This window comes from Pygocentrus nattereri, chromosome 26, assembly GCF_015220715.1.
Source record: "Pygocentrus nattereri isolate fPygNat1 chromosome 26, fPygNat1.pri, whole genome shotgun sequence".
NCBI classification, from domain to species: Eukaryota; Metazoa; Chordata; class Actinopteri; order Characiformes; family Serrasalmidae; genus Pygocentrus; species Pygocentrus nattereri.
Genome location: NC_051236.1, coordinates 14,262,808 through 14,273,107, shown reverse-complemented (window position 1 = coordinate 14,273,107; position 10,300 = coordinate 14,262,808). Strand labels below are relative to the sequence as shown.

At 41.4% G+C, this 10,300-nt stretch overlaps 1 protein-coding gene across 2 annotated transcripts; it reads right to left on the bottom strand.

The window, feature by feature from the left end:
- Positions 1-2,488: 2,488 nt before the first annotated feature.
- On the bottom strand, positions 2,489-7,401 carry LOC108427602 (potassium voltage-gated channel subfamily A member 2). Of its 2 annotated transcripts, none has more exons than XM_017697862.2 (2): positions 6,269-7,401; positions 2,489-4,606 (listed from the first exon to the last, which is right to left on the bottom strand). In XM_017697862.2, the coding sequence occupies exon 2, from the start codon at positions 4,467-4,469 to the stop codon at positions 2,991-2,993; it is 1,479 nt and encodes a 492-aa protein (XP_017553351.1). In that variant the 5' UTR covers positions 4,470-4,606; positions 6,269-7,401; the 3' UTR covers positions 2,489-2,990. The 2 variants fall into 2 exon arrangements, with proteins under 2 accessions (XP_017553351.1, XP_037390752.1); XM_037534855.1 differs by having other exon boundaries at positions 7,024-7,401.
- Positions 7,402-10,300: the final 2,899 nt, after the last annotated feature.

Genomic DNA, 10,300 nt, shown 5'->3' with positions numbered 1-10,300 from the left:
GCAGCTGAGTTGAAGGCAGTGTAGACTGGATAATACATCAAACTCATGTGCCTCTGTGGTATACCAACCTCTTATCACAAATATTGTTCATTTTAGGAAAGTGGTGCAGGTTGTTACGCTCTGAGGTGATGGGAGGTGAATGCTTGCCATGGATTTGTGATATATTCAAAATAGACCAGCTATAATGAATTTTTAACATTTCCCATATTAACAATAACTGTTCTATCTAAAGTCTTTTCCTGATCAAATGTATTTTAGGGTACATTTCTGGTGGTTTAAAAAAAGGCCAGTTTTTTTTTCTACACTAAACATACATAAACCTAAAAAATTATTAATGGAGCATTCAAATTATTCGGCCAGCCCTACAGGCTACAGAAAGAAAATTGGTTCAAAAAGATGGGGCATTCAGGCAATTTCAGAGAGAACAGATCTCTAACAACATCGCACATGCAGATATCAAACAGTAGAATGGCTGTATTATATTAACACCCAGTCCTGTACACATAAATACACAACAGGACAATAAGTGTTGATAGGCATCCTTCCAGTCCTTGGCAATGGAATGATCATAAGATGCTTACAACAATGCCTTAAGACATTCAGTGCTCCAATGAAAACCTTGAAATGGCTAAATGGACAGTTTAATACCAATAAATAAATAAATAAATAAACCTACAAAATTAAAAGAAGCACCTGCAATCAATGTGATGACACTGTTTTGTGAATCTTCCATTTATAAAAGTGCTAAATATGCAATAAAAAAAAGTTCACAGAGGTAAATTTTCCATCGTTAATTCTGGTACACGATGCTTCCAGGATCAAACTCAGTTACATGTGAATTCTGAAATAACAGAATAAATAAAATATGCAGTGAGTGCAAGTGTGCAAAATATGATACACCCTTCTCATGTACACATTTCTATGCATAGAATAAAGCTCCCTGTCTGCTTGCATTTAAGTTATTATATCTCATTTCTGTCTATAGGCACTGGCGATGCACAGCGCGGGCAACAGTTTCAGTAAATCTGGCCTCTGACCTCCACCTATGGGCTTGATGTAAATGGCCAAATAACGAGAGACAAAAACTAAGTTAACAGCAGTGCCCTTCTGGCGAGAGTTAAAAAACATTTGCTGACAGCTAACAGCTGTGAGGAATTTGTCTTTTTCTGAATTGTCAGCACATCCAGTCTGTTATAAAACTTCAAAAAAACATGAAGCCACCTGCAGCAAAAAGGATATCGCTCATCTGCAGAAGCAGTGCGAAGGTCAACCAATGCTAGAAAGACCTGCACCCTGCAGTTGCAGCTACTGCAGTATGCACCATTAACTCACTGCAGCTGTGTACTGTTGCTCTGCCACTGCCTAGGTTACTGTGCGTGTCTTTATGTCTTTGGCACCCAAAGACAAAACCATAACTAAATAAATAAGTTAAAAAACGAACTCAGCACCAGTGCTTAGGTTCATAATTTACAGTACATACAGTAGCCATGTAATGCAGATATATATATATATATATATATATATATATATATATATATATATATGTATGTATGTATGTATATGTGTATATGAAGATATAGGAAGATATATCTGTTATATCTACTTATTGTTTTTTTCAATAGAAATTCCATGCTGCTCATGCAACACTATAGTATTAGCATTAATCACTTTTTCTTGTTTAAAGCCAGAAAATGGGAGGCGTAGCGTCGTATAAACTCCACCAAAGCTATTTCAACATCTGGCAATATTTTCAAGATGATAGGCATAGCCAAAAAGCACAGTCAGTACATAAAAACAATACAAATGCTACAATTCTATTGTATGGATTAGCTAATAATTTAGGGTAGAGCACAATGTAAACTACTTATGGCTTGTTTAGCTGCAAGATAATCTCAATGTCAATCATATCCATAACTCTGTAGCCCCCAGGCAAAAGTAATGAACACATGTGCTGGGCATGAAATGGAACAGTTGTGTCATCTCTCCTAAACATCTTTCACATTGCTGCATTCGCATTGTCTAGGTTAATGTTTCTTCAAACAATGTTAAAAGGTGACAATGATTAGCAAGTAAGAATAAGGTCTTGACAACAGTGTAATCTAGCTGGATTGTGCCATTAACAAAAAAGGTGAAAGCTAACTGCATTTGTTCAGTTTGTGGCAAACAAACTACATCACCATGAGCATAAGTGATGGCATTGAAACATTCAGCCTGTCTAAAAAGCTTTTCAGTAAGACCTGCATTCGTGAGAGCATAAATGTTAATGTGGTCCATTGAGGCTACTGTGAGTCTGAAGACAATAATTTAAAACCATAAGCAGACACTTATAAAGGACATTCTCAGTCTGGAGGCAAGTACTGTAATGATGGAATAATAGAAAACCAGTTGCTCAGAGCTAAATCAACTACTATATGAGTGCATTGTGAGGGTTATCATTTTCAGTTATAATTTTTGTCAGACATCTATAATAAACAGCAGCAGTAATGGAGGAAGTTCCTGTTTGTATATTTTTGTTTCATTATTATTATACCCCCTGTGAGGCCTCACGTTCCTTACAGCAGAAGAAGCACACAAATAACATTTTCTTTGGAGAAGCAAGGAGATGTAGCTGGACTTTGAGGGAAGGATACTTGAGTGTTGATGCATATATGGTACATTGGAGGTACACAGTCTGGAACTCTTGTGACGAGGTTATCTCTTCATCCTCCTGTAGTTTCTACTGTTTGGCTATTATTGTGAGATGTTTGGATTTTTTGAATAAGAGTCGCAAAGACGAAAGCTAATTGCATGCAGACTCGGATCAACATTTGGATATGGATCTTATGGAGGGCTGGTCTGTTGTTGAGGTCTCTGAGTGAAATTGTTAATCTCATGTCAATAGCAGAAGTTCTGACACTTCTGGATCATCTTTAGTGCATTGCTTTACAGTTTCAAAAACTTTTATAGCCTGAGACGGCCATCTCACTGATCATTAATGTAATCCCAGTTGATTACACATCTGTGAGCATTTTTTTGATATTGACATAGTTTGTGTTGGCTAGAGTGCAATTGCCTTTTTTGAGGTCCTCCTCCTGAAAATCCTCATTGCTGTTGTTCACCCCTTCCTGGATTTCCATATAGTCAGACTTGCTGATGGTGGAACCACTTCTACTTCTTTTTAGCTCTTCTTGGGAATCAGCTTTGGGGACATTAACCTGGAGATACTGGGCCTGCTCCTCGCCCTCTGTCTCACGATGGTAGAAATAATTGAAATTTGAGACAATGACAGGAACAGGCAAGGCAATGGTCAGCACACCAGCAATGGCACAAAGCGAACCAACAATCTTCCCACCGATAGTGGTCGGTACCATGTCTCCATAGCCAACTGTCGTCATGGTAACCACAGCCCACCAGAAGGCATCAGGGATGCTGTAGAACTGGGATTCTGGTTCGTCTGCCTCAGCAAAGTAGACAGCGCTGGAGAAGAGGATGACTCCAATGAAGAGGAAGAAGATGAGCAAGCCAAGCTCCCTCATACTGGCCTTCAGGGTCTGGCCCAAAATCTGGAGTCCCTTGGAGTGTCGAGAGAGCTTGAAGATTCTGAAGACCCTCACCAGCCTGATGACTCGCAAGATGGCTAAAGACATGGCCTGCTGCCCTTGCTGACCATCCTCTGCTTTTTCTGCCAGTTCTGTTCCTAGTGTGATGAAATAGGGAATGATGGCCACCACATCAATCATATTCATTATATTCACAAAGAAGCTGGCTTTGCTGGGACAGGCGAAGAAACGAACCAGGAATTCAAAGGTAAACCAGATTATGCAGAGCGTCTCCAGGATGAAGAAAGGGTCTGTGAAATAGGTAGACGAGTAGTTGGTGGTGGAATTGGTATTGTAATTGTTGACGTTATGTTCTTCCTCATCACTACGGAAGATAGGTAAAGTCTCTAAGCAGAAGCTGACTATAGATATAAGAATCACCATGACAGATATAATGGCTATAATCCTTGCTGGTCCTGAACTTTCTGGATACTCGAACAGCAGCCATACCTGCTTCTGGAACTCATTATCAGGTAGAGGCCTCTCCTCTTCTTTGATGAAACCTTCGTCCTCTCGAAACATCTCAATAGCCTCCTCTCCAAGCTCATAAAAACGAATTTCTTCTGAGAATATATCCAGAGTCACATTTACAGGGCGCCGTAGCCTTCCTCCAGACTGGTAGTAGTAGAGGATGGCATCAAAGCTTGGCCGGTTTCTGTCAAAGAAGTACTCATTCCTTAAAGGGTCAAAATATTTCATGCGCTTTTTGGGGTCTCCAAGCAAAGTCTCTGGAAACTGCGAGAGGGTCTTGAGCTGCGTCTCAAAGCGTAGCCCCGAAATGTTAATGACAACTCTCTCGCAGCACTCCTGTTCTGCCTCTGCGTCATAGTCCTGAGGGTGGCCCGGGTGTGCTGCCGCCTCATCTGAGGGGTCGCCCGTGGCCACTGTCATTATGCAGGAGGGTGAGGCCTGCACTTTTCACCTGAGTCAGGCACCACAGGGTGGGGAAATGGAGGGAGGGAATCTGAGAGGGAGGGGGCTCAACGCTGTACAGAGCTGAGGGCCACAGCGTGCCACCACAGGATTCACTGAAATACAGCAAGCAGAGAGACATTGAAAACCTACACTGTACAATGCAATAGTTATTTAAAATGAAAGAAATCTGTATGGAACATAAAATGTACTTTCTGATCATATTTTACAGAACTTATGACTGATGTTGATTCATCTTACATTCAAACTGATTTTTCCTGTCTTACACATGTGAAAGATAAGGAACTGCAACAAAGGCATTCAGTCCTCTGAAAGGATGTGAAAGCTTGCTATGTTAATAGGGGTGTAACAGTGCACTGTGTCCTTGCAATGAAAAACTGTGACAAGTGTAAAGCTGAAATACTGTAGAGTGAACAGTTGATTAATTATGCTTCCTATTGCAATTGCACTGTTTGAACAGGAAGGTTTGCGAACAGTCTGCAACTGCTCTAGTTGTGGCACCTGCAACCTCATATCTTCATTATTTATAAATCTGAAATCTTAAATAGGTTGCCTAACAGGAACAAATAGTTTTTTGTTATGTGCTAATGGGTGGAGCACACCTTGAGAGAATCAACTAGTTTGAAACCTAACAATAGCAAGAAAACAAGCAAATTACAGCCATTTATTTTATTTAAGTTATTTTCTTATGTGTAGGTGCACTGGGGCCCACAATATCATATACTGCAAAAATGTAACAGTACAAAAGTTTATTATAAGTGTTTTTGAAGTTTCCATTGACGCCTTTTTGTTCACCTAATCTAAAATTTTACTTTGCATTGTGTCATTCAGTTTTAATTTGGGTTAAATAAAACCAGCTAGATTCTTATTATATTAAGTCATTATTTTAGGCTGAATAGACAAATCAATTTTACAGTGTAGTTATGCCACTGCCTCTAGTTTCATTATCAAGTTGTGCCACACCATGACCGTCATCAATATCTGAAGCTGCAAAATATCTTAAGAACCCAGTACTGAGATTTATTAAATCATGGGCTGAGTGCATTGTTACTCCCCTAAATGATATGATAATGTGACCAAGGTTTCAAATCAATTAGCAAAGCTCAAATCCACAAAAGTGAGAAACGTGTGGAAATCAATGCTTGGCTCATGCAAGAGAAAAGCGCGGATCATCACTCGTGTAAGCGAGAGTGTGTCTTTTAACCGAGCCTTGTCAGTTTATCGTCTGCTGTTCTGCACTGGATGATATCCATTCATATAACACTGCGGCTGTCACAGCGCAGTCATGCGAAAGAGGCCCATCTCTATGACACACTCAGTCATGCCCCCCCCCCAAACCCAAATCCAGCTCTGCTGATTTCTCTCTTTCCTTAGTTTTTATGAATTACTCAAAATGTTGAGAAGACCCAACAGAGCGAAAAATGTTCATGCATATATGCGTTGGGGCTGTTTTCATGGATGTGGGTCCCAAATGGTGCTAGTGGGCTTTGAAATATTCAGCAGCAGCAGGCGATGAAATATTAAACTGGAGGAAAATAGATTTCAAGCAAGTCGTTGCACCCACCACCCCCACCACCGCCAACCCTCCACCCCACCTCTTACATGCATAGGCTACGTTATGCTCCGTGCTTCGGTTTGGTAACTGTACATGCTGTTATGAAAAGAGCGCCTTGCTGCAGCCCTGAACTCTACAAGACTTCTAAACTCCATTCAGTATCTAAAAAGCGCTGCATGGCTCGTCAGGGTTTGTACTGTACCTCTGTGGATAAACTTCTACCGCCGCGTGCCCGCTTCTTCTGCACGAGGACGGCGGCGCGAGGCTCCGAGACGCGAAACGCCAAACGCTCGTGCGGCGGCGTCAATCCAGGCAATGCCCGGGTTGTGGGCGCGTGGTGCAGAGGGAGGGGAGGAGGAGGATGAGGAAAAGAGAGGGGCAGCAGAGGTGTGTCCTCACCTCCCTCCAGAGCGGCTCGCTCTACACTCCGCACGGCAGGTTTGTCTGAAGAGTGGGTATGGGGAGGGGGGCGCGCGCAGGGGGCGTGAAGAGCGCAGAGCGGGAAAATAAGGGGGCAAATGAGGAGCGCGCGTCTCACATAATACGGACGCGTGCACGAGCTTCAGGTGGCCGACAATAGCTTGAAATAGCAAAGGTAGCCCCGTCAAGGATGCATGTTGTGTATTGTCTCTATAGGAAAGCGGAACTCTCTCTGATCGTGATTAGCTAGTTTACTGGAAATAGTGGCTTTACGCAGCAAAATGATGCAGCCTGTTTGCCGGTAAGGTGATTCATAGCAACTTCACGGATGCCAGAGCAAAGTCATTTGAGAACGGAGCGCTCTCGAGCTCATCATCGAACACAAGTGACAGTCATCCATGCAGAAAACAAAGTGAGTGCTCGCGCAAACCAGCAAAGCCACAGAATCGAAAGCAGCATGCATCAAGGAGCGTCTGTAAAGCCTCAACATACAATGCATCAGTTTTCAGCATTGCGTCTCAGCTCCCTGTCCCCTACCTGTCTACCCTCCAGGTAAATCGCAGCGATTTTGTAAAGAAAGGCCTAGATCTTTTTTTTCAGTCTTTGTCGCAATATGACGACTCTGGCTTATCACGAAGAGCCATTAGGCAGTTAGTTAACGCGTTCAATCGAATCTGCAGTCAAGCATTGCTGTGCATACCAACAAGGACCAGGGCGCAGACGGTTGGGTTGAAGATACACGCTTTTCAACCGCACTGTACCGCGTTATTTTTCAACCCACCCATATTCAGGAACCCCCTCCACCTCTTTCTCCAGGATTGGCTGGTAGTGTTTCGCATTCTGGGCTGGTGGTTCGCGTTTACAAACAGTCCGTCCACATATAGTCCACTTCTAGCCTATCCTAGCGCAGAAGGCGGGGCGAGTCGCAATACTGGTGCGAAAAAAACACGCCACTATACCACTCCTTACTTTTCCGCAGAGTGGGCAGTTTTAAAGGGGACGTGCTTCAAGTGTGTGAGCAGTGTGTCCTCATAACCTGTTTGAGACCTGCTCATAACTTGCTTTGTCTTCAGTATTTTTGTTCTTCCAACCTAAATAATGATTCTCCATTAAGAACTGCCTAAAGAACAAGTGCGCTGCCTGTAAGCTCACTGCGTTCTTCCAAATGAATTAGGCTAAACTGTTAATTTATTTACCTAGGTGGAAAACAGCACAGGGAAGGTGGTGGGCAAACCTCTTTTCTATATTTCAGCATTATGGACTTTTTAGCCATATACTGTGAACACTGTGAGATGTCAGTGAGATGTACATATCACTGTTGGACATGCATGTCACATCTCCAAAATGTAAAATTTTCAGGAGATAGAAAAAAACCTTCTCAACTTCTAATGAAAGTTAATGTTCAAAGATTTTTTCCATTTAACTTTGGACCATTTCCATCACTCTATCTGACTCAGTTGTAGACTTTCTCAAACAGTTGAGATGCTTCTAGATGGTTCAATCTGCTTGTGGACTGCATATGCATATTGGCGCTGTAGTAAAGACCCAGACAGAGCTAATTCAGAATGAGCAAACATTGTTCCGTTTCATTCACAATGTTAGCAGCGCTTGTCCACTCATCCACTTGTCTGATACTTAGCAGCAAAACACGCTTGTTCTCTAGACAACCTGCCAAAATTCCCTCCAGCTGATGAGTCACACATAATAGTTTTACCCAAACTTATTACTCTGGGACTGGCTGCTGTTGTACATCTTCCTTAGATTTCAACTTGTGCTGGCATCCCTGATTTTGTTCATTAGAAACTCATTAAGCCTTTTATTAATCAACTTAGAATTGATGGATGGATGTGAGACAGCTGCAGCTTGTTTCACCGATGAACAGAATAAAGGACAGAATGTAGTACAATGGCCTGCTTCATGTAATTAGAAATGTTTTATGTCACTATGAACCTTTATTTAAACTGAGAGCTCATTTGTTGTCCATCATCTCCTTTTCTCTTAGACAAAAGTAACATGAGAGGTTGACTTCTTAACCAGTTTTTTGTGATTTGTGATTCAGATTCCTTTGCTTCCTCCAGTTTGTCTTCTAGTCTCCACTGATATACATGTCTTACATGGGCCTGACAGCCAAGCCATTATTTATAAGAATGATGGCTATTAAAAGCTTGTTAATACGGTAACAAAGCATAGGCTCACACTGCATTAGCCTTTATACTTTAATTAAAATGGAAAGGCTTAAACCAGCACACAATGAGCGAAGTGTACAGTGTGATGGAAGGCAGGACTACCTGTTGTAATGTGGTGGAAGAGGTACAATGAAAATATGAAGCGAATGATTTTGATTCAATGTCATTAAAGGACCTCAACCAAAATAGAAGTTATATCACTTTAGAATAAGGACTGTCCTAAAATTCCAATATTATTCTACAGCAATCATATATCCTTCTAAATATCTATCAATTAAATTCTACATGAATAAAAATACAATGTTTTTCCAAAAACAGTGCTATTGAAATGTTACATTATTTTTCCTCTTCATGCTATATAATATGAATAAATCTCTCGTGCTCAGGGTTGAACATGCCAGAATGGCTCTGAATCATGAGAATCATCTCAAGTGGAGTTCTAGGAAAGACTGTATTCTGGATTTGTTCATGCTGTTCAGTCTAGATTTGTTCTGTCTTCAGTTTGAGAGAGAGTGAGGAAGGTGCAGACACTGGCATTATGCCAGGCCCCAGGAGATACTCAAGGTCACTTATCCACCCACTGCTGCAGCACTTGCACCAGCAGAACCTGTAGACGTAATGAAGGACAGACACAAGCTCCTCCTGCACCCAGACACAAATACAGTCCACTGAGTACACAACAAGTATCAGTGTCACTCTTATGATAATTAGATAACTATGTGATAATTAGATTAGATAATTATGCGATAGCCAAAGTAAAACCAGAAAATTCCAAAAATGGAGTTAAAAATGTATTGAATTATCTAGAGAAAATGTCACTCCTAACAACTGTGTCTTGAAAAATCCACAACTCAACGCTGTGGGTCTAAAAGGATGTGTAGCTGTCATGAAGCTGTTACTGAGAAAGGAAACAGAAAAAGAACACCAACAGAGAAGCTGAACAATAGACTGACCACCCCAGAATCCAGACCTCAACATTACTGAATGTGTTTGGGATTACTTGGATCATGAGAAGCAGAAGATGCAACCAAATTATAAGCCTGAAGCTTGGAGGTGTGGAAAAAATCCCTGCAGATTTCTATGAAAAACTGCTTATATCACAGCTATATTATTACTTATGTAACAGCTATGTACCATTATATATTAGCTTAAGAGGGCTAAAAGTCTGTTTGTCCTTTGATCAACACATGATGACAGCTCTGAGTTGTGTGCTCTTCTAAAAACAAACCAGATGCTGCTCCAGTTTTCAGAGCAACAGACTAAAACAAGCATTTCCTCTTTGTCTTGCTTTTACTGTGAAAGATGCCAGTAATTATATGGTGCTTAACTTGTGCCACGTAGTGAAACCTCACTATCTTTGTTGTCATTATATTAGTACTTATACATTATATCACTCTATATGATTTTATCCTCTAAATAAACTTAAGCTGAGGCCAGGTAGACAGACTGCTGTTGTCATTGGATGGTGCTTGCCTTGTTACTATGGTGACAAGCACCAGGAGTCCTTCTGCAGGCAGTGTGAAGGGAGAGAGTGCACTGATGACATCACACAGGACAAGGAAACACTGGCACTGAGCCCAAGATGCTGTGTCATGTCTGCAGCTTTTTCTGACAGATCCATCACTGAG